The following is a 24,579-nucleotide window of genomic DNA, read 5'->3' on the forward strand; positions in this document are numbered from 1 at the left end:
CAAATCTAAATGTCCAACACCATTTTGATGACCCACATGAGTAACCACGAATTTTACTTTGCAGCTACGATCTCCAGCTTTGGTTACTTCAATCCTGTAAGGATATACACCTCCTATTTTGTTAGTGCCTTGGATTTTCATGCAGCGAATACCTTTACTCTTAGATACATATTGTCCTGAATGATGGCATACAAAGGAATGCCGAGTGACATTGTCCGAAGTACGATACGACCCACAATTTTTTATGTAAAGTGACAACGTTTTTCTCTCAGTCTGCTTCTTCCACTCACTGAATTCCTGGAAAGATGCAAATTCAGTCTCTTCAGATGCTATTGACACAGCATGTTTCATTGACAAGTGATCATAATAGTTTTTCTTCAAAAGAATTGAAATTTCGCACGATAGGCATTTCACTTTCATGAAACTATTTTCCAATCCATGTTCCTTTCTTTTGTGGCACATTACATTGCACTCATGGTTGAAGTGTTTGCCACAAAGTACACAAATATTTATAAAACTTTTGCACTTTTAATTTTGGAGCGATATCATTTAACTTTCCTGGATATACCTGTTTCCTGAGAGTCTTGTTACAGCTATAGCTTTTTCCACACTCTGAACATGTGTATCTTTTCTGGATCATCATATTTCTGATGGTGCTGTCCTAGTTCAAGAAGGAGAAAACCTTCACACTTTCACAACACCTCGAAGATTTAACATGACAACGAAAACTACATGCGCGACACATACACAATAGACCACATAGTCTACTTGCTACTAGCATCCAGGCTGCTATTCGCTGAACATGCCATTTTCCGTGTCATCTGCTGCATCGGCTTTTTCGCTAACGCTCGGCTCTGGTGCCGCAGTTACCTGTCACCCTGTAGACACAAGTCTAAATGACAGAGACTGATCACACAAAGTTTTGAAACTTCCAGCAGATTAAAACAGTGTGCCCAAGCAGGACTAGCACCCATAACTTTGCCTCTTGTGAGCCATGCTGTTACTAACAGCTATCCAGATGTAACTCCATCCTGTCTCCCAGCTTCAGTTCTGAAATTTCACTTTTACTGTCCTGGTCCATTACATTATTTTTATCAGCTCCACTTTTTGAAACACTGCACATACTGCTGCTGAGTGACTCAGCGACGGTCAAGCACCTAGTACATTCTGCAACAATTAGTATGTGATTGAATAAATGGTCATCAGGGGTCCACTTCTCCCAGATTAATAATTACACAGTTCTCCTCATTGGAGAATTGAGTTACTGATATCTTGCTACTGTTTAACGGCATTATTTACATATGAGTTTCGGAAAGTATAACTGCTGTGACTAGTTTACTTCACTATATACCTGCTTTATTTTAAGTATTTATAAGTTTTGCCATTCTGACTAATAGTTAATAGTAGTTTAAAAGTGTACATAATTAAAAGTAGAAACACAGCTCAAATGTTATTTCTAAGCAATAAGCAACTTACTTACCTTCTTCTTTAATCTTGTTATCCATCCTATTAAGTTGATTGCTTTGACACGCAATGTAACGTCCAACTCCTGATTGCAGGAGAAGTTAAGACACATTTCAACAAGTGGTTTAATAAATGGAATAATTGCTGTTATTGCAGTCTCTGTTAATAAATCAAATAGCTCCATAACCTCACAAGCCTTGTTCTCATCAGTACGCGCAAAGACTTCAACGGATTGCAGAATTCTTGGCATGAGTTTTTGGTAAGTACCCATCATCTGAAAAGAAAAGAAATCATAGTGTCTATGTACATGTGACAAAGAGGACAACTTCCTGCGAGAGAAAAAGGAACAGTTCTTGCTTTTCAATGCATTTCTACTTGACAAATTACTTTCCTACATCCTCTTCCTTCTAATCAAATGTCAGAAGTTTGCAGGAATACAAACCGAAATTAGCACTTTGGCTCAGTCATAGGCAGAGCAGGTGGCAGACTTCAATTCATTGGTTGGAAACTGGCAAAATACAATGAGCCTACAAAGGAAACTGTCAACAAAACACTCATGCAATCCATCTTATAATGCTGCTGAAGTATGTGAGACCCATACTCAGACTAATAGGGGATATTTGAAGCATGGATGATCATTGGTTTGTTTAACTAATTGGAGAGTTTCATGGGAGTTCTGAAATACCTAAACTAGTAGTTGTTTGAAGTTTAATGTCTACTGTTCCATGAAAGACTACTTACAAAGTTCCAGCAACTAGTATTAAATGAAGCAACCAGAAGTATACCACAGCCCTCTTTGTATCATTTCTGCAAGGACCACAAAGACAAGATTACATTAATTACTGCACACACAGATGCATGGAAGAAGTCACTTTCTGTGCTACATATGCACATCTAAAAGAAAAACTTAGTATCTGGTACAATGGGAAGTATCTTGTCACACATTTTGCAGTGGTTTGCAGAGTACGGATGTAGACGTGATCTCTTGACTTTAGTATGTGTATACCTTGGTATTACATCAAACTTCTCTATACAACAGGTGCTTTCTGAAGTTTTGAAAGGTGTTTATTAAATGTTTTGCAAGCAGTGGAATCTGTAGCTTTTAGAAAATTGCAAGAAGAAAAAAGGAAAGTACTCTGCAAGGAAAAATTTGCTGAAATAAGGCACATTTGCTGAAGACAAAAAGTAGTAACTTAACACTGGATAGGGACGAAAGGCTCTATTCATGTTTAAAGACAGAATCTTAAATGGTAACCTAACTTAACCAGGTCTTAAATTATATAAAGAAAATAAATAAATAAATAAATTCACTTACTTCAACATCACCTTCAAAAATTGGCAAAACATGAATCATTGTCAAAAGTGTGTAATAGACAACTTGAGACCCCAAATCTTCATTGTTCATCATATTCATAATTAAGAAGGCCAGGTGTCTTCCATGGTTAAGAAATTGGTCCGCAGAGATTTCCGTGATAACACTGAGGGTGTACATCCCAAGCTGAAAAAGGTAAGAGACATTAGCAGTAATCTTGTCTCTTCTTAAACTACAATAAAGTAGAAGTCAGTACCATTCTTGAGACACTGGTTAAGGTTCGCTGAAGAATTTTATGTGCAGTAAAACCCCCTTTTTTACACTTTTCAGTGAACTGTCCTAAAAAAAGCATAAAATGTGGGAAGGTGGAAAACACAGGAAAGTATAGGAAACACAATGAATAAATTACTCCTATCATTCTTTTTATATTGTCCAATGAAAATGCAGACTTTATGGCAAGCTTATTTGTTTGGATGCATTATCTTTTCAGCAATACACCACCATTCTCACCTCAGTCTTCACTCATGTAATTACTCCACCAGCCTAGTTCAAAAGCAGATTTCCCAGGCCATCACATCCAATCCTTGTACTCCTAAGCCACCAAAAAACAATTTCAGAGCACACCAGTTGGCACTTAGTATTATCCTGGTCTTGTACAGAGTGTTTAAAAATGGCTTTTACAACTTTAAAAATTCACATAAATATATTGAAAGAAAATACGGAGCTGGGTTTAGTGTTATTTTGTAGGGAAACATCAAGGTTTCCTTCCCTTAAACTAAATATGTACGCGGTTAGCAGCAAAGGGGTTAGGTCAGGAATAAAGGATGGCTGGTTAATTTGGGGGGAAAGGGACCAAACAGTGAGGTCACCACTCCCATGATCTAGGATGACAAATCAAGAGAGAAACATTAGCAGCACAGTCCAGTCAACATGCAAACACAGAAGGAAAAGGTAAGTTAGAGCAGCATAAAGAGGAAAGAACAGGAGGGGGAAGTATGAAGAGCAAGAGTGCCTCACAAGCACTGCACATGATGGGGCACTAGCACTGCCACTGAACTGTCCCAACACCAATACCACATGACACCACGCCACAATACAATGGGACAACACCAGGGGAAGCAGACATAAGAAAATGGGTAACAAAACAGCACAACAGACCAGAAAAATGTACGGAAAAGATGTAGGGAAAAGACGGGCAGAACCTAGTGTGCATGCACAGTCAAGGCCTCCATAACCAATGCCTATGCTAACTGTAGACAAAAGAAAAGGTAGGGAGGTAGGTAGGTAGGTAGGTTGGTTGGTTGGTTGGTTTGTTTAAAATAGGGGGGGGGGGGGGGGAAGGGACCAAACTGCAAAGTCATTGGTCCCTTGTTCGCTGTAAAATAATTGCACAAGGAAAAGAAGGAAAGAAAGGAGACATACAGCACAACAACAGGAGAAAGGAAGAACCAGATGAACGACAGAAGGACAACCAACACTACTGTGGACTAAGCAGGAAAAGAAAACCACAAGAGAGAAGCAAGAAACAGGTAGAAGGGGTAAAAAACAAGACAGCAAAGACCGTGGCTGGCCAACCACGAGAATAAAAGGGAAAAGCCCACCACTCTGCGACACTTTAGAACATCCACACTAAAAGCATTAGAGTGCAGAACACAAAAGGGACAAAGAACATACGTGAAAACTTATATAGAATGATGAAACCCGACACACATAAAACGTGAAACTAATCGATAAGGCGTTGTCAGCTAAAATTAATGGCAATGAGTTCAGTAACTGAAGAGTCCATTACAGAGCAGACAAAGAAGGACAGCTCACCAAGATATGGGCCATTGTCAGCCAGGCACCGCACTGACACTGAGGTGGGTCATCACGGCACAGGAGGTAGCTGTGTGTCATCCAAGCGAGGCCAATGCAGAGCCGGCAGAGAATTACAGAATCCCTGCGAAAGGCCCGCATGGAGGACTGCCACACATTCTTAAGTCTCCTTAATGGAATGCAGTTTGTTGTGCATGCTGAGGTTATGCCATTTTGTCTCCCAAAGCTGCAAAACCTTGTGGCATAGTACTGAATGCAAGTCAGTTGCAGAGAAGCCGATCTCCATTAGTGGTTTCTGTGTAGCCTGTTTGGCCAGCCTGTCAAGTTCGTTGCTTGGGATCCCGATGTGACCTGGGGTCCAGACAAACACCACTGAACAACTGGACAGTTTCAGGGCATAGATGGAGTCCTGGATGGTTGCAACCAAAGGATGACGAGGCAACACTAGTCAAAAGCTTGTAGGCTGCTCAAGGAGCCAGTACACAGAAGAAATGACTACCCAGGGCATGAACAGATGTGCTTAAGAGCACGAGATATAGCCACCAGCTCTGCAGTGAAAACACTGCAGCCATCGGGCAAGGAATGCTGTTCAAAATGTCCTCCATGGACATATGCGAAGCCAACGTGACCATCAGCCATTGCTGTAAATCACTTCATGGACTCTGTACATATCAAGAATCTAGAGGAAGTGAAACTGGAGAGCCGCAGGCTTAACCGAGTCCTTAGGGCCATGCGAAAGGTCCAGGCAACGCCACAGCCTAGGTGTACAGCGTGGAGGTGTATGTGAATGGACCTCAAGTACAGGTGGTGAAGGCAAGGACTCCAGTTCGGAAAGAAGGGATCAGCCACAACCTGCAATCAGAAGCCCTGACCTGGGCCGCCAATGCGGGAGATGAACCACCATGGGTGGGAAATGGAGACAATTTCAGATGCGCAGGAGAGCTACGAACTGGCCAGCAGTTGCGTGCACCTAACCTGCAATGGAGGGACTGGCCTCCACAAGGACACTGGTCACTGGACTCATCCTAAAAGCTCCTACCACTTGGCAAACACCACAGTGGTGTACTTGGCCGAATAAAGGCAATGCTGAGGGCACCGCCGAACCATAAACCAGACTCTCATAGTCAAAGTGGGATTGAACAAGGGCTCTGTGGAGCTGCAGCAGTGTAGAGTGATCTGCACCCCAGTTGGTGCTGCTCAGGCAGCGGAGGGCATTGAGGTGCTGCCAGCACTTCCACTTACACTGACGAAGGTGAGGAAGCAAACTCAATCGGGAGTCTAAAACCAATCCTAAGAATCGATATGTCTTCACTACAGTGTTCAACACCACCAGTACGAAATGCAGAAGACGTCTGCATACGGAGAGGGTGAGACGAACAGCCCTATAGCTGCTGCTAGACTTAACAGCCACTAAAGAGAGAGACATTCAATACAGAGCCCTGTGCAGGACCCCATTCTCCTGCATATGGTGGAGGAGGAGGGGGGGGGGGGACTATAGGAGGCACCAACTTGGACATGGAAAGTAAGAAGTGACAGTAAATTGTGGATAAAAATTAGGAGTGAGCCTTGGATACCCCACTTGTACAATGCGCGAATGATATGATGTCGCCAGGTCATGTCATATGCTTTTCATAAATAAAAAAATAAAAAAGACGGCAACCAGGTATTGGCGTCTGGAAAAGGCTGTTCAGCTGGCAGACTTGAGGCACGTGAGATTATTAGTAGTAGAGCAACCCTGGCAAAAACCGCCCTGACGTGGAGCCAGTAGGCCACGCAACTCCAGGACCCAACCTAACTGCTGACACACCATAAGTTAAAGCAGCTTACAAAGAATGTTGATGAGGCTGATAGGCTGATAGCTATCCACATCAAGCGGGTTTTTACTGGGTCTGAGCACCGGAATGATGGTGCTCTCCCGCCACTGCGATGGGACGACACCATCGCACCAGATCCAGTTGAAGAGGACAAGGAGACGTTGCTTGTAGTCAGATGAGAGATGTTTAATCATCTGATGGTGGATCCGATCTGGCCCGGGAGCTGTGTCTGAACTATGTGCAAGGGCACTGAGGAGCTCCCACTCTGTAAATGGGATGTTATAGGATTCACTGTGGATTGTAGTAAATGGGAGGACTTTCCCTTCCAGCCGCCGTTTGAGAGTACAAAAGGCTGGGGGTAATTCTCTGAGGCAGAGGCTCGAACATAATGCTCAGCAATCGTGTTTGTGTCAGTAGATAACACACCATTTATGTCAACATCAGGAACACCTGTTGGGGTCTGATACCCGAAAACACATTTGATCTTTGCCCATACTTGGGAAGGTGACGTATGGCACCCAATGCTCGAGACATGTCTCTCCCAACACTCCTGCTTCTATCGATTGGTAAATTGATGAACGCGGGCAGAGAGCCATTTAAAGGCTCTGAGGTGCTCCAGGGAAAGAGGTTGCTTATGCCGCTGTAGAACTCGTTGACACTACTCAATTGCTTCAGCAACTACCAGCGACCACAAAGTGGCTGTCTTCCTTCCTGGGGGAACCCTGAAGAGCGAGGGATCGCATTTTCTGCCACAGAAACAATTCTTGTCATCCGCTCAACCATCACATCGATGTTACCATGTGGGGGAGATTCAACAGTGACAGGAACCCATCTGGGCAGGAGTCCATGGGCCTGACGCTGGGGCAGTGACAGAATTATGGGGAAGTGCTCACTACCACACAAGTCGTCATGTGCTCTCCAGTGGATAGATGGGAGAAGTCCTGGACTGCAAATTGATAAATCAATGGCTGAGTTGCTACCATGTGTGGCAGCCCCAGTATCTAAGAGGCAGAGGTCGAACTGAGACAGTAAAATTTCGACATCTCTGCCCCTGCCAGGAAGCACGGTGCCACCCCACAAGGCATCTCAAAAGTAGGAAAGGTTTAGGGAGTTTATAAATCAGTGCAGTTAAAACATTCAGGGATAATGCATCATCTGGAGGAAGATAAACATTTCAGACAGTTATTTCCTGTGTCATCCTTATTCTGAGAGCCACAGCTTGAAGAGGTGTTTGAAGCGGCACAGTTTCACTATAGACTGACTGTAGGGCATAAACGCAAACTACACCTGACACTCCATTATAATCTCTACTGTCCTCTAGTATCCTTTATAGCTGCAGAGGGTAGGGGTCCACATTGCCGGGAACCACGTTTCCTGGAGTGCAATGCAGAAAGCAGGTGTAAAGCTTAACAGTTGCCTTAGCTCAGCCAGGCGGTGGATAAAACCACCACAATTCCACTGGAGGATGACATCGTGAGACTGGGAAGGCATGGAACATTCAGTGAGGCAGTTTACGCCTCAGGGTCATCTGCTGCCACTGACTTTTTGCCTGAGCAGTCTATATCCATTGTGTCTGAGGGTCTGGTGAGATCCAGGTCCTCAGCGGACGCCAGAATCTCCACCTCATCCACAGACGCAGAGCTTGTCGGTAGCTGTGGTGTGGGTGTCTGCAAATCCCTTCATCTTGGGGACCTCCTTTCTGGATTTGTCTCGCTGCTCCTTGAGTTTCCTGGCTAGGAGGAGTTCACTGATTCAGTCTCCAGGGCTGAGGATGAGCGTTTTTTTTTTTTTTTTTTTTTTTTTGGTGGCGTTTAAGGGCGCTCAACTACTGAGGTCATTAGCGCCCAGTCACAAGTGTTAGAGCACATGGAATCTAGTAAAACTCAAGGGGAGGGGGGACACCAGAAAGTCTGTACAAAGATGCAGATAAAGTAAGTAAAAAGTTAGATGTCTTTGGAGAAGCCAGTCAAAGTTATAAAACGCAGAACACGAGCAGCTGCTCGAGCGTCATCAGCTAAAATTTCCGGTAAAGTTGATGGCAGGGACAGGACAACACGAGATTGACTAAAGCGAGGACACGACAATAAAACGTGGCGCACTGTTAATGCCTGGCCACAAGGGCACTGCGGGGCTGGGTCACTGGAGAGCAGGTAGCGGTGGCTAAACCGGCAATGCCCAATCCGCAACCTGGTCAGAAGGACCTCCTCTCGCCGAGATGGTCGGGAGGAGGTTGTCCAAGCAGTTGGGAGCGGTTTTACTGCCGGAGCTTGTTTCCTTGGAGGGATGACCAAGCATCCCACTACAATGACACAAGACTCTTACAAACATCCCCACGAACGTCAGATGACGGGACACAATGGGAGGCTGGCCGAGGCAGGAGGACTGCAGCCTTGGCTGCAGCATCTGCAGCCTCATTCCCAGGCACTCCTACATGTCCGGGAACCCACAGAAAGCTGACAGGAGAACCACTATCAACGAAAGAATGGAGGGACTGCTGTATCCGTTGAACCAAGGGATGGACCGGATAGGGAGCTCCAAGGCTCTGAAGAGCACTGAGTGAGTCAGAGCAGAGTACATACGATGAATGGCGGTGGCGGCGAGCATACTGAACGGCCTGATGGAGAGCAAAAAGCTCGGCCGTAAAGCTGGAACATTGGTCAAGGAGCTGGTATTTAAAGGTGGCAGCCCCGACGACAAAGGCACAGCCGACACCATCGTCAGTTTTGGAGCCATCGGTGTAAATAAAGGTGTGACCGGCAAGTCGAGCACGAAGTTCGACAAACTGTGAGCAATGCACTGCAGCCGGAGTACCCTCCTTCGGGAGTGAGCTGAGGTCGAGATAAATATGAACCGGAGCCTGGAGCCAAGGTGGTGTTGGGCTCTCCCCCTCTCTGAAGGTGGTAGGGAGGGCAAAATCCAATTGTCGAAGCAGGCGACGGAAGCGGACTCCGGGGGGCAGCAGGGCAGACGCATACAACCCGTACTGACGGTCGAGAGAATCGGCGAAGGAGGACTGGTAAGAGGGGTGGTCAGGCATAGACAACAGCCAGCAGGCATACCGACACAGCAGTACGTCGCGCCGGTAGGTCAATGGTAATCCGGCAGCTTCAGCATAAAGACTCTCGACGTAGAAGGCTCCGATCGCAAGACGTAACCCCCGATGGTGGATGGAGTTGAGACGGCGTAAGAGGGATGGCCGAGCAGACGAGTAGACGAAGCTCCCATAATCCAGCTTCGATCGGACTATGGACCGATACAAGCGAAGCAGGACAGTGCGATCCGCTCCCCAAGATGAACCACCAAGAACTCTGAGGACTTTAAGAGAACATGTACAACAGGCCGCCAAGTAAGAGACATGCGGAGACCAACACAGTTTCCTGTCCAACATGAGCCCTAGAAACTTAGTTGTTTCCACGAATGGGAGAACAACGGGACCGAGATGTAAGGATGGCGGAAGGAACGCTTTATATCACCAAAAGCTGATACAAACCGTCTTCTCTTCAGAGAACCGGAAGCCATTTGCCACGCTCCATGAGTATAGGCTGTCTAGACAACGCTGAAGGCAGCGCTCCAGGAGGCATGTTCTCTGGGCACTGCAGTAGATCGCAAAGTAATCGACAAAGAGAGAGCCTGAGACATTAGGTGGAATGCAATCCATAATTGGATTGATCGCGATGGCAAAAAGGGCTACGCTCAAGACGGAGCCCTGAGGCACTCCATTCTCCTGGAGGAAGACGTCTGACAATACGGAACCCACACGTACCCTAAACTTTCGATCCGTTAAAAAGGAATCAATAAAAAGGGGCAGGCGACCGCGTTGGCCCCACCTGTGCATAGTGCGGAGGATACCTCCTCTCCAACAGGTATCATAAGCCTTCTCCAAATCGAAGAACACGGCTACCGTTTGGCGCCTTCGCAAAAAGTTGTTCATGATGAATGTCGACAAGGTCACAAGGTGGTCAACAGCAGAGCGGTGGCGACGAAAGCCGCATTGGACATTGGTAAGGAGCCGTCGAGATTCAAGAATCCAAACTAACCGAGCATGAACCATGCGCTCCATCACCTTACAGACACAGCTTGTAAGAGAAATGGGACGGTAACTAGAAGGAAGGTGTCTATCCTTCCCGGGTTTGGGTATGGGAACAACGACGGCGTCACGCCAACGCATGGGGACCTGACCTTCGGTCCAGACGCGATTGTAGGTACGAAGAAGGAAGCTTTTGCCCGCCGGAGAAAGGTGTGCCAGCATCTGAACGTGAATGGCATCTGGCCCCGGAGCAGAGGACCGGGACAGTGCAAGCTCACGTTCGAGTTCCCGCATAGTAAAGGGGGCATTATAAGTTTCCAGATTCAGCAAGTGGAAGGAAGGTCGCCGAGCCTCTTCTGCCTCTTTCCTGGGAAGGAAGGCAGGGTGGTAATGGGCGGAGCTTGAAACCTCCACGAAAAACCGGCCGAAGGCGTTGGAGACAGCCACAGGATCAACGAGGACCTCATTACCTGAAGTCAGGCCAGGTACCGAGGAGTGGGCCTTAATGCCCGACACCCGACGCAGGCCACCCTATACGACAAAAGAGGGAGTAAAACTGTTAAAGGAGCTGGTGAAAGAGGCCCAACAAGCTTTTTGCTGTCTTTGATGACTCTACGGCATTGCGCTCTGAGTCGTTTGTATCCAATACAATTTGCCAACGTAGGATGGCGGCGAAAGGTGCGTAAAGCACGTCGTCGAGCACGGATAGCGTCTCTACAAGCCTCGTTCCACCAGGGGACGGAAACGCGACGTGAAGAAGAGGTAGTACGAGGAATGGAACGTTCGGCAGCATTGATGATAACAGCCGTGAGGTATTCGACCTGACTGTCACAACTGAGAAAATCGTGGTCCGGAAAGGTCGCCAGGGAGGAGTAAAGTCCCCAGTCAGCTTTCGGTATGTTCCAGCTCGAAGGACGTGGGGATGGGGTGTGGTGCAGGAGACGAATGACACAGGGGAAGTGGTCGCTCGAATAGGTGTCAGAAAGGACATACCACTTGAACCGACAGGCAAGAGTGGTAGAACAGATCGAGAGGTCCAAGTGGGAGTAGGTATGAGTAGAGTCCGAGAGGAAAGTTGGGGCGCCAGTATTGAGGCAGACAAGATTGAGATGGTTGAAGACATCCGCTAAGAGTGAGCCTCTTTGACAGGATGCAGGAGAGCCCCAAAGGGGATGATGGGCATTGAAGTCGCCAAACAATAAAAACGGCGGGGGAAGCTGAACAATCAGGTGCATCATGTCAGCCCGACTAACAGCGGATGACGATGGAGTGTAGATGGTACAAACTGAAAAAGGAAAAGCAGAAAGAGTAATACGGACAGCTATTGCTTGGAGTGGGGTGGTCAATGGGATGGGATGGTAATAGACATCGTCCCGAACGAGCAACATGACCCCACCATGAGCTGGGATACCGTCCACAGGGGTGAGGTCATACCGCTCCGAGGTATAGTGGGTAAAGGCAATACGGTCAGTCGGACGCAACTTGGTTTCCTGGAGACCAAGGACGAGCAGACAGTGCAGGCGGAGGAGCAGTTGTAATTCCTCCCGATTAGATCGAATACCTCTTATGTTCCAATGTAACAAGGCCATTGCTAGTCAAAAAAGAGGGGGAATGAGACGGGGGAAGAGCTGGTCACGTCGACGGCCGCAGAGGGCCAGGTTTCGAGGAAACAACGCTACAACCGGCGGGAGGCGGATCCTGTTCCATCGAGTCGTCGCCAGCTGCGGCCGCTGTCCCTGGTTGTGTAGGAGGGGCAGCATCATTTGCCGACGAGAGGCCAGCTGAGCGCCTGGCAGCAGAGCGTCCTGGCGAAACTGAGGATGGCCGGGAGCAGCGACTCACGGATGGAGTGTCAGACAAAACGCGCCGGGGTGGAGAGGGGGATAGAGACTTCTTCTTGGAAGTCCGAGGAGGCACAGGGATGGTGGGCTGGACCCGAAGAAGGTCCTCATGCGCGGGGTCCGTTTTGGAATGCCGGACCTCGGAAGCTAGGGTCCAGAACGTTTCCCCGATGGACGCCTGAGAAGAGGATCGCTTCTCAGGCGGCGGGGAGGCGGGGGGGGGGGGGGGGGGGGGAGGAGGAAGGGTGGCCCCTGGGGCAGAGGGGACGGGGGCCACGGGGGAGGAGGATTTGGAAGGGAGGGATTTGGGAGACGGAGGCAGAGACCCTGGATGGGGGAAGGAGGCAGAGGGGGGACAGGATAGGGGTGAGGATACCGCGGAAGGAGTGGACACAACTGAGGCAAACGAAGTGGTCAACGGCACAGGATGGAGGCGGTCATACTTCTTCCTGGCCTCAGAATAAGAGAGACGATCCAAAGTTCTGAGTTCTTGTATCTTCTTCTCCTTCTGATATACGGGGCAGTCTGAGGATCTAGGCGAGTGGATGCCAGGACAATTAACGCACCAAGGTGGTGGGGTGCATGTATGTTCCTCACGAAGAGGACGTCCACAATCGCCACAAAGGGGCTCAGCCTCACACCGTGATGACATGTGCCCAAAGCGCAAACACCGAAAACAGCGAATAGGAGGCGGGATGTAAGGTCGCACGTCGCACCGGTAGCACATCACCTTTACCTTCTCCGGGAGAACGTCCCCCTCGAAGGCGAGGATAAAGTCCTCTGTGTCGATGCGACGGTCTTTGGGGCCGCGCTGGACTCGCCGGACGAAATAAACGCCTCGGCGCTCCAGGTTGGCCCTGAGCTCTTCATCAGATTGCAGCAGGAGGTCCCGATGAAAAATAACCCCCTGCGTCCTATTTAGTGCCAGATGCGGGACAATGGACACTGGGATGTCCCCTAGGCGGTCGCACGCCTGGAGCGCTGCCGATTGTGTGGCGGAGGTGGTCTTTATAAGAACGGACCCCGAACGCATCTTACTGAGAGCCTTGATTTCCCCGAAGATGTCCTCAATGTGCTGAACAAAGAACATGGGCTTGGAGGTGGCGAACGTCCCCCCATCGGTTCGAGAACAGACCAAATAGCGGGAGAAGTACTTCGCCCCAAGCCGGCGGGCCTGTCCCTCCTCCCAGGGAGTGGCCAAGGGGGAAAGGGCAGGAGAACCAGAATCAGAGACAGTACCTTTCCTTTTGAAAGACTTGGCTGCAGAGCGACCTGATACGTGTTGACGTTTCATCTGCGAAACGTCCGCCCCGATACCACCCACTCCGACCAGGGGCTCTCCCCACGAGCGCCACCCAGCCTCAGCAAGGGCCACCTGGCAGGATGACTGTTGCCGGGAGTCCTGATGCCCAAGGAGACGGGCATCTACTCCTTGGCCAACGTGGGGAGGGTGCAGCTCAGGTATCGGCAGTACGATCCCTGTGTTGTCAGGGGGCTACAACCTAGAGGGTACATGACGACCCCACCACAAGGGGCTGGCTACCGTGCTGGATTTCTGGTGCCATGGGCGTAACTTGTACAACCCATCAGGCGTTTAGGCCCAATTTGAGGGGGGGAGGATGAGCATGAAGCCCTAAGACCAGCTGCTTTTGGGCTCTTCAGCCACTGGTGGGTATCTTCTTTCCCACTCGCAGAAACCTGGGAAGGGAGTGACCCAAGGGACCTCTTCCTAGCGAGAGGAGCTGAAGCAGACTTATGATTCTCAAGTTCAGAAGTGGGGATTGATATCCCCAATGGTTGGGGGGTATCACTCCTGAAGCAGGTGGTGTGGGAGCAACACGGAGGGAAGTGCCCATCAAAGGGGCAGGTGCAATCTTCTGGTTCAGAGAGGCGACAGGAATGTGTGGAACTGACGGGGCGACAACAGTTCTCATAGCAGCGGCATACGAGGTGGTCATAGCCATAGGACTCAGGTGCTCAAATTTCCTCTTAGACTCAGTGTAGGTCAGTCAGTCCAGTATCATATTCCATGATCTTCCCCTCTTTCTGGAAAAGCCTGCAGTCTGCCAAGCAAAGTGAATGATGCTCTCCACAGTTGATACAGATGGGAGGTGGGGCACATGGAGTATTGGGATGTGATGGGCATCCACAATCTCAACATGTGACACTGGAAGTACAGTGGGAAGACATATGGCCGAACTTCCAGCATTTAAAGCACCGCATCGGGGGAGGGATGTATGGCTTGATGTCACAGCGGTAGACCATCACCTTAACCTTCTCGTACAATATGTCACCCTCGCCAGGATTAAGGCACCGGTGACAACCTGATTATCCCTCGGACCCCGATGGACACACCAGACGAAATTAACGCCTTGCTGTTCTAAATTGGCACGCAGCTCGTAGCCAGACTGCAAAAGGAGGTCCCTATGGAATATAATACCCTGGACCATATTTAAGCTCTGATGGGGGGTGATGGTTACAGAAACATCCCCCAACTTGTCACAAGCGAGTAATGCCCGTGACTGGGCAGAGGATGCTGTTTTTATCAAGACTGACCCAGAACGCATTTTGGACAAGCCCTCCACCTCCCCGAACATGTCCTCCAAATGCTCCACGAAAAACTGAGGCTTCATGGACATGAAAGATTTCCAATAAACTCTTGTACATACGAGTTACCGGGGCAAATAAGCTTCACTGCCATCCTTGGCCTGGCGTTCCTCCCATGGTGTGGCCAGGGAGGGGAACATTTTCGGGTCATTTCTTAGCATTGAAATTAGACGTTCCTGCTTAGAGACTGCAAGAGATAGACCACCAGCAAGAGATGACATACTATGCTTTATGGCATTTCATCTGCCCTGATGCCACCTGCTCCAACCAGGGGCCCTCCCCACGGGTGCCACCCAGCCTCAGCAAGGCCCAACTGGCAGGACGGCCATTACTGGGAGCCTCGATGCCCCAGGGAGATGGGAATCTACCCCTTGGCATATGTGGGGAGTTAACAGTACAGGCCATCAGCAGAGGGATTCCCGTGTTGTCAGCAGGCTACAACCAACAGGGTACATGGCGGCCTCACCACAATGGACTAGCTACCGTGCTGGATATGAGGTGCAAGGAATTCCGTGGTCCTCGTCGGCGCAGAAAACGACACGTCATAGTGGGTGGAGGAAAATGCAGCCCAGAAGGTGTCCTCGCTCAAGAGATGGAGGATGAGCAGGACTGCAATGCCACAACGAGAAAGTGGGCTCAGTATCTCAATGCACTATGGACACTATGCACAATGTAAGGCACCCTTCCCAAATTGGCTTGCTCTTCAGGAACATTTTGAAAAATGGAGGTCAAACCCTACAGGGGATCATCACTTAAAGGCTGAAAGGTGTGAGACTCCTTTTAGTCACCTCTTACAACAGGCAGAAATACCTCGGGTCTATTCTAATCCCCGGGCCCCAGGGGGAAAAAGAAAAGAGGAAACAAACCAGAAAAATTTAGGGAAAGGTGGGCAAAACCTGGTGTGCAGGCACAGTCACGGCTTCCACAACCAATGCCTATGCTAACTGAGGGGCTAATTCCAGAGGAAATTTCAAGGACTTATCAGAGTACAAACCGCCCCCATGAAGGAAACGTAGGACAGACTTCACCATGAAGGGTATTCTGCTAATACCCGAGACAAGGAAAGTGGGAGAACATATTTAGTGCTAAGGACAAAACGCAGGGAAAATTACACAAATTAAAGACTGCAGATGGTTGGTTGGTTGGGGTTTAAGGAACCAAACAGCAAGGTCATCAGCCCCTTGTGTCAAAGGTGGTCCATTCGGACGGATTTACATATCAGAAGAGTCATAACAATAAAAGGTAAAAGGCTAAAAAACGTAAAAGTGCAGTCGTGTTGTCAATGGTGAAAACAAAAGAAGGGCAGTCAGCAATTTGGCAACCCCAAGGCTATGCTAGAGGCAGGAAAGATCCCACCTCTGATGCAGTACAGGCAAGACCACCTGCTATTCAAAAGCGTTCAGCTGCTAGAATATGAAAGTGTGTATTGTAAAAGGAGACGAATGAAATCCGAAAAGCAATAAAAACAGAGTAAAAGGGATATTGGCTAGGGAGGGGAGTCGGGAATCTCCGAACACAGCTTTCAGTGAGAGACACCCCAACCCTCACCGCCCTGCCCCTAATCCAGAGGGAGATTAAAAACTTTAGAACTGAAAATAAAAACTACTTTCACAGAGGAAACCGAGAACCAGTTTCACAATCTGGGAATTGTCTGCCAACATTAAAGATAAAGTGCGGGGAAGTCCGTACTTAGTATGCAGAGCCAAAAGAAGGGGCATTCCACCAAAATGTGGGCTACTGACTGGAAAGCTCCACAACCACAAAGTGGGGGTGGCTCATTAAAAAACAATGGGTCAGCCTGGTATGGCTGATGTGAAGGTGACACAGGGTGGACGAGTCCTTTCGGGAGAGGCAGAAGGAAGAACGCCACGGGACAGGTGTCACCTTAATCGCACAAAGTTTATTGGACAGGGAGGGAGCCTCCCAAGAGTTGGCGCATTACTGTGTGAAGTGGGATTTGATATGAAGCCGTAAATCCGCCACAGGAGGAGTTACAGAGAAGGGGGGTAAGTGATTGCTCCCCCAGCCAAACAATCAGCAAGCTCATTACCTGGGATACCCACATGGCCAGGGACCCAAAGGAAGTCAACGGAACAAGGAACATGGTGAAGATCAGCGAGATAGCCATGGATGGCTGAGACCAAGGGATGGCGGGAAAAACACTGGACAATAGCCTGAAGGCCACTCACTGAGTCCGTACATAACAAAAAGCACTTTAGTTGGGACAGTTTAATGAAGGTCCTGGAAAATTGCCATCAGTTCCGCAGTAAACACCCCACATGCAGTTGGCAGGAGATGATTTTCCATGCCAACAGAGGATGAAGGCATATCCCACATGATCAGCAGATTTAGAGCCATCGGTGTAAACATCATCATCATCATCCCAAAACTCCCATAAAATTCGGCAGAAGAAACAACGGAACACCATCGGGGAACAGAATCTTTCAGACCTCGGCTGAGATCCATTCGAATCTGGGGCCGAGGAACTAACCAAGGGGTGGGATGTTGGGGAGGGAACATGGGAGACAGGACAAAGGAGGAAGCTGAGAATCACAGTGAAGAGACGCAAGGCGGAGGCCAACCAGTAAACCCGTCCGAGGGCGGGAATCAGGTGGGTGACGTCCTTTGTCTGGGAACAGGATAGAATATGAAGGATGAGTGGGAGAGGAATGGACAGCAATTGCGTAAGAAACCAGAAGCTGGGACTGCCAAACAAAAGGGGGGGGGGGGGGGATACCAAATTCAACCAGGAGACTATCAACAGAGCTAGTAGGTAAGGCACCGTTGGCCAGACAGATACCACAATGGTGGACTGGATCCAGCCAGTGCAGTGTGGGAGGAGCAGCCGAACCATAAACTTGACAACCATAGTCCAAGTGAGACAGCACTAAAGCCCGATAGAGGCGGAGAAGAGTGGAAGGATCCGCACTCTAAGAGGTGTGGGCAAGGAAGTAAAGGACATTGAGTTTACGAAAACATCCAATCTTCAGAAGTCTGATATGAGGCAGCCAAGTGAGCTTGTAGTTGAAAAGAAGACCCAGGAAACGAAACTGTGGGACCACAGGTAATTGTTGTGCATCAAGGTAGAGCTCCGTATCGGGGTGGACCGTAGTACGGCGACAGAAGTGGACCACTCGTGATTTTAAAGGAGACACTTTAAACTCTTGTGAGAGGGTCCATGCAGAGGCACACAGTATAGCACCCTGGAGCTGCCACTCTGCAGAGGCCATCAAAGAGGAACTAACCCAAGTGCAGAAACTAACCACATACAGAGCATGGGTGACCAAAGGACTGGCAGAGGCCACAAGTCAATCTATAGCAATGAGGAAAAGAAGTAGACTCAATATGGAACCCTGTGGGATGCCATTCTCCTGGGTCCATGGAGAACAAAAAACAGTACCAACCCGAGCCCTGAAGGACCGATGGAACAGGAACTGGCAGATAAAAATCGGATTGGGCCCCAAATACCACACTCATGAATCATGAAGTGTAAGAAAGATGGTGTCAAGCTGTGTCATAGGCCTTGCGAAGTTCGAAAAATACTGCAACCAAATGGCGGCACTGGGAAAAAGCCTGCCAAACTGCAGATTCCAAGCGAAGTAAATGATCGATCAGAGACCGTCCCTCTCTGAAGCCACACTGGTAAGGGGACAATAGGTCCCAAAATTCGAGGACCCAATTGAGTCTATGGGCTACCATCTGTTCAAGTAACTTGCAAACAACGTTTGTCAGACTAATTGGCCAATAGCTTTCGACAAACAGGGGGTTCTTACCAGGCTTAAGGAAGGAAACCATGATGCTATCCCTCTATTGAGAAGGGAAGTAATCCTGGAGCCAAATACAGTTAAACACCTGGAGAAGATGTTGCCGTTTTGGAGCACTGAGATGTTGAAGCAGTTGGCTATGAATGGAGTGAGCCAGGGGCCGTATCAGGAGGAGACGAAGAAAGTGCAGAAAGAAGTTCCCATTTAGTAAAAGATTCGTTGTAAGATTCTGACTGACAAGGCGTAAAACATAAGGTGGAAGCTTTGGCCCGCTGTTTCTGGTGAAGGAAAGCAGCCAGATAGGAGGTTGATGCTGATGCTGTTGCAAAATGGGTCATAAGTTGTTCTGCAAGAATCAATGGGTCTGTGCAAAGGCCATCCAGGATGTGAAGGCCCGGGATGGTAGAATGTCGATGGCAACCTTGGAGAGAGGGAAGTGCAGCCCATACCCGTGACATAGGGACAGTAGAACTGAGGGAAGACACAAAGTGTTCCCAACATATCCGTTTGCTCTATTTGATTAATTAACAGGCTTTGGCACGAAGGCGTGTAAAGGTAATAAGATTGGCAACAGATGGGTGCCTCTGAAGGTGTTGCAAAGCTCGATGACGATCATAAATGGCAATGGCCTTACTAACCAAGGAACTTGCTGGTGGCGAAATGGTCCAGATGAGCACAGGATAGCACGGCTAGCAGCACGAACAATCACATCAGACACGTCACGTAGGAAGTCATCAATACAACCCGACAAAGAGGGAGAAAAAATGACCTGTGCAGCATATAGAGGCCAATCAGCATGCTGGAAAGACCAGTGAGGTAACCTGTCCATCAGGGAGAGGGAAGGGAGTGAGAGAATCAACGGGAAGTGGTCACTATCGCAAAAGTCATCATGTGGTGACCAGTGTAATGAAGGGAGGAGGGAGCGAAAAGAAAGAGAAAGATCAATGGCAGAAAAGGTACCATGATCGGCACTGAAATGAGTAGGGGAGCCATCATTAAGAAAGCATGAGTTGTGAACGAGAAGAAACTGGTCTATGAGAAGACCCCGACTAGATGGAAATGCACTTCCCCACAAGGGATGATGAGCATTAAAATCCCCGAGGAGGAGGAAGGGAGGAGGAAGTTGCTGAAGAAGGGCAGTTAAGGTAGCAGGTGTAAGAGTCCTGTCAGGAGGAAGATAAAGATTGCAAACTGTGACCCCCCCTGAGTCCAGGTGGACCCTAATAGCAACCGCTTCCAATTTAGTTTGAAGAGGAATCCACGTGCTAGCAACACCCGTACAGAACAACGTACAAACTTCACCAGAGGCCCACAGGTGGTGACCCGATTTCGACAAAGCACGGAACCCACGGAGGGCCGGTGAGTGATGATAAGTAAAATGAGATTCCTGCAGAACCACACAAGCTGCAGAGTAAAACAAAATAAGGGATGTGAAGTCCGGAAGATGACAGTGATACCCATTAAAATTCCATTGGATAACCACAGGACAACAATTTGAATTTGGGGTGAACAGGCTAAAGCCAGTCATACCGCCAGGTCACTATCCGTCACCAACAAGGAGGGGGTGACATCCATGAACAGCAGGTCGGAGTCATGTTGCGAAGGTGGGGACAGGAACTCTGGCAGCACCAGAGGCTCCTTGTCCCGGGACTTATGTTTCTTCTTCTTTTGTGATTGAGATTGAGGAGGACTGTCCTGCAAAAAGGAGCCAGCTACAGCAAGATCTGGAACAGAAAGAGAGCGGGCGACCTGGGGGCCCACAGACTGGTTCTCGTGGTCGCCGTGTGGCAGCAGACCTTTGGCCTGGAAAGTGCCAGAAGGGGGGTTCCTGGGAGGGATGCCCTTGACCGGCAGACGCCAAAGAAGTGGGACACTTCTCCGGCTGGGGAGGGTGTGGGAACTGCAGGTGAGGGGGGGAGGAGGGGTTGTGGGACTGGGGTAAGGAAGGGGGAGGAAGAGGTGAAGACGTAACTAAAACATAGCTAGATGTCATTGACACAGGATGAAGACTTGCACACTTCTTATGAGCCTCAGTGTAGGTTAGACGATCATGGGACTTATACTCCTGTATCTTTTCCTTCTTCAAAGGCCAGGATAAAGGCACCAGTATCAATGTGATTGTCCTTCTGGCCCTTCTGAACATGCTGAACAAAGTGAACACCCTGCTGTCCTAGATTGTCCCTACATTCCTCATCAGTTTGAAGGATGAGGTCTCTGAAAAATTACACCTTGAACCATATTCAGAGACTGGTGGGGGGGTAACAGAGACAGAAATTGTGCCAAGATGGTTACAGGCATGAAGAGCTGCAGACTGTGCAGCTGAAGCAGTTTTTAATCAACAACGAACCCGACTGCTTCTTGCTCAGAGAGTCCACTTTGGCAAACTTGTCTTCAATATGTTCCACAAAAAATAAAGGTTTGGTATTGGTGAAAGTATCCTCATCAGTTCTGGTGCAAACCAGATAGCAGGGGAAAGGTTTCGTCCCTAACCAATGAGCCTGACCCTCCTCCCAGGGAGTAGTCATGGAAGGGAAGGCCGAAGGGACAGGAGAAGCAGCAGCACTAAAAGAATCATTTCCATTCAAAGAGATGGCCGTAGAAGAATGGCCAGAGTTCTGGACCTGTATGGGTTTCATTTGCATAGCATTCGCCCTGATACCACCCACTCCGATCAGGGGCTCTCCCCACAGGCGCCACCCAGCCACAGCAAGGGCCGTCTGGCACAGTGGCTATTGCTGAGAGTTTCGATGCTCCAGGATGACAAGCAACCACTCCTGGGCTTACATGAGGTGGTCAGAGCTCAGGCACCAGAAGTGTAATCCCTGTGTTTTCGCGGGCCTCAACCAAAATGGTACATAGCGACTCCACACAGGCTGGCTACCATGCTGGCTATGGATCCTAGCATCAGACGACGACATGAAGGAAGAGATGGAAGGAACTAGGAAAGCACATGCTGGAGACACTAGGTAAGGTGCTCTTCCCCAAATGATTCACACTACGGAATAGAAATTTAGTAATGGAGGTCAAATCCCAGAGAGGGATCAAGGAATGCTCAACAAAACCAAATCACAAAGCCAACATAACCAGGAGGCAACAGGACTGGGCCAACAAACAAGGACACCAAGAGGGAGAGGAGCAGGCAGAGAGGAAGGGAAAGGAAATGCAGACCGGGAAAGGAAGGAAGGCTGCAATAGCTCTGAGCCCCATGCTCGCCACACACGTACTCACGAAAGGACCGTGATCCCCCTGGGGGGATGACGGCAGAGGACAATGTATTCCCACCTGGAGAGGCAGAGGGAAGAATGTCTTATGGTGTGAGTCTATTTGATGGCATGAAATTAGGCAGGGAGTAGCCTCCCAAAATTCAGTCCACGACCAATCACAAAGGGATTTGATGTAAAGCTATGAATCTGCCCACAGAGGGCTCATGGCGAATGGGGGATTGGGGGGGGGGGGGGGGTTAGGTAGCCAACCCTCTAGCCACATGATCAGCTAGTTAATTACCCGTGATACCTGCTTAGCCAGTAACCTGAAGAAAGTCGACTGAACAAGCAGCATAGCATCACCAAGATCAGCAAAAGGGTCATGGATGGCAGAGACCAAGGGATGGAGAGAAAAACACAGTGTGATAGCCTGATGTCAATACATAACAAAACTCGGGTGCTGGATGACTACTTAATAAAACAGAGGGCCTGATAGATGGCCAATTCCAGAGCAAACACTCCTACATGCCAGGCAAGAGACGGAGTTCCGTGTCAATAGAGGATATTGAGGCATATCCCACACGATCATTAGATTTCGAGCCATCAGTGTGAAAAACAATGATATCCTCGAAGCCCCGTAAGAGTGTCTGGAACATAGAACAGAACACCACTGAACCTTGGAGGCTTTCGGACCCAGGAAGAGACTCACCAAATCCAGGACCGAGGAACTAACCAAGGAGATGGAGGTATTGTTGGAAGAGAAAATGGGGAAGAGGACAAGGAGGAGAGATGGAAATCATGGTGGAGAGAAGTGAGGCAGAGCCTAATGGGTAAACCCACTCGAGGGCAGGCAGCTTGTGAGCAAAGGCCCGAAGCCGCGAAAAGAATAGAACAGAACAGAACAGGACAGGTGCGCAGAGGAAGGGAGGACAATGACTGAATAAGAGACCAGAAACTAGAACCACCAAATCGAAAGGCAAGGAATTGCAGCATCAACCTGAAGACTATCGACAGGGCTGGTGTGAAAGGCACCAGTGGCCAAATGGATACCATGATAGTGTCCATCCCCAATAGGTTGGGCAAGGAAGTGAAGAACATTGAGTTTATTCAAGCAGCCAACCTTCAGGTGACATGGTTTAACAGAGTAAGCTTGTTGTCAAAAAGAAGACCCAATAATATGAACTGGGGGGACCACAGTCAGGTGTTAGGTAATGAAGTAGAGCTCTGGATCAGGAGGGACCGTAATATGGCAACAGGCAACAGGAGAGAGAGAGAGAGAGAGAGAGAGAGAGAGAGAGAGAGAGAGAGAGAGAGAGAGAGAGAGAGTGTGTGTGTGTGTGTGTGTGTGTGTGTGTGTGTGTGTGTATCTGATGGGCACCCAACGGCGAGGTCAGTGTCCTTACACTTAAGAAAACAAACGAATGTGAAGATGTACTAAAAGTCTTGTACATGCATGCACTCTAAATGACCACACAGTCAATATTACATACACTAAAATAAATTAAGAGGAAAGAGAGCTAATCAAGAAATTAAAACACAGAAAACAAAACACAGAACTAAAAGAGGAGCACAGGCAAATGTGACTGGCTGACCACTTACAAAAAAACTAGGGTAAGCCAGCCACCCTTTGACACATTAAGAACATCTCCCTAAAATCTTGTTAAAAACCTTGGACGATTCACAAAACTTTAAAATCCTAATCACATTCGTTTTATCATTACATAAAAGAGATGGTAGATCTGCCAACAAATCCACTGCAGCCTGCTGGTCAGAAAATAAAATGCAGTCCAATAAAATGTGGCACACTGATCTGCACGCCACAAGCACCACACACTGGGGGGTCCTCTGGCCGGAGTAAGAATCCACGTGTAATAGGGCTGTGGCCTATGCGAAGACGAGTAAGAAAGACCTAGTTTCGCCGATGTGGCTGGAAGGAAGTACTCCCTGGATGAGTTGTGGGCTTGATGACACGGAGCCTGATTTCAGTCACTGCCAGCCACTCTTCTTTCAGCGACATGACTTTGCACGACTTTGTGCCTCAACAGGTGATAGCACGCAGGGGGACAGCGCACCAAAATACCAAAGGATCACGACATGCCTCCTTGGCTGCTCGATTCGCCCTTTCATTGACCACAATTCCAGTGTACCCAGGTACCCAGCAGAAAGAACCTCCTTCCCCAGTCATTTTAGTTGTAGGACGGTATGCTGGATATTCTGGGTTACTTTATCTACTGGGTACAAATGTCAGAGTAAAGGTCACTCAGAGAACCTGAGCAGATGAGAAATTAACAATGGGAAAACATCTCATCTGCTCCAGTGCTCGGAAGATCACATAATTCTCTGTTGAAGACAGTAAATTCTGGAGGCAGTCTGACCTTGACGACACGATATGGGAAAACGACAGAGCATCCACAGAGTCCCCCTGCTTAGACCCATCCGTAAAAACAGCTACATGGTCGTGGTACTCAGATAAAATATTAGAGAATATAGCATTAAAAATGGAAGCTGGAGTGCTCTCTCTCTGTACTGCACCAGAACTAAAATCCCTATGGGCCTCTCAAGTAACCAGGGTGGCAGGCAGTTAAAACCCTGGATTTGAGGTTGTACTGGCTCCACACCAAGTGACTCCAGCACACATTGCATGCAGATCCCAAATGGCATTGTGGCTCGTGAACAGTTGGAAAACAGGCATTACAGAGGTGGAGATCAAAACGAAAATTTCTGTTCCGACA

The 24,579-nt window shown here is 48.6% G+C and overlaps 1 protein-coding gene across 1 annotated transcript in view; it reads right to left on the reverse strand.

Moving 5' to 3' along the window:
* Positions 1-24,579, reverse strand: part of LOC124794881 (importin-4-like) — a 128,841-nt gene that overhangs the window by 69,302 nt on the left and 34,960 nt on the right. The window contains exons 4-5 of the mRNA XM_047258574.1: positions 2,780-2,962; positions 1,481-1,738 (exon numbers count right to left, since the gene is read on the reverse strand). Coding sequence (XP_047114530.1) covers positions 1,481-1,738; positions 2,780-2,962 — 441 coding nt within the window. The remainder of the gene's footprint in view (positions 1-1,480; positions 1,739-2,779; positions 2,963-24,579) is intronic.

The sequence above is a fragment of the Schistocerca piceifrons genome, chromosome 4 (assembly GCF_021461385.2).
Source record: "Schistocerca piceifrons isolate TAMUIC-IGC-003096 chromosome 4, iqSchPice1.1, whole genome shotgun sequence".
Lineage (NCBI taxonomy): Eukaryota > Metazoa > Arthropoda > Insecta > Orthoptera > Acrididae > Schistocerca > Schistocerca piceifrons.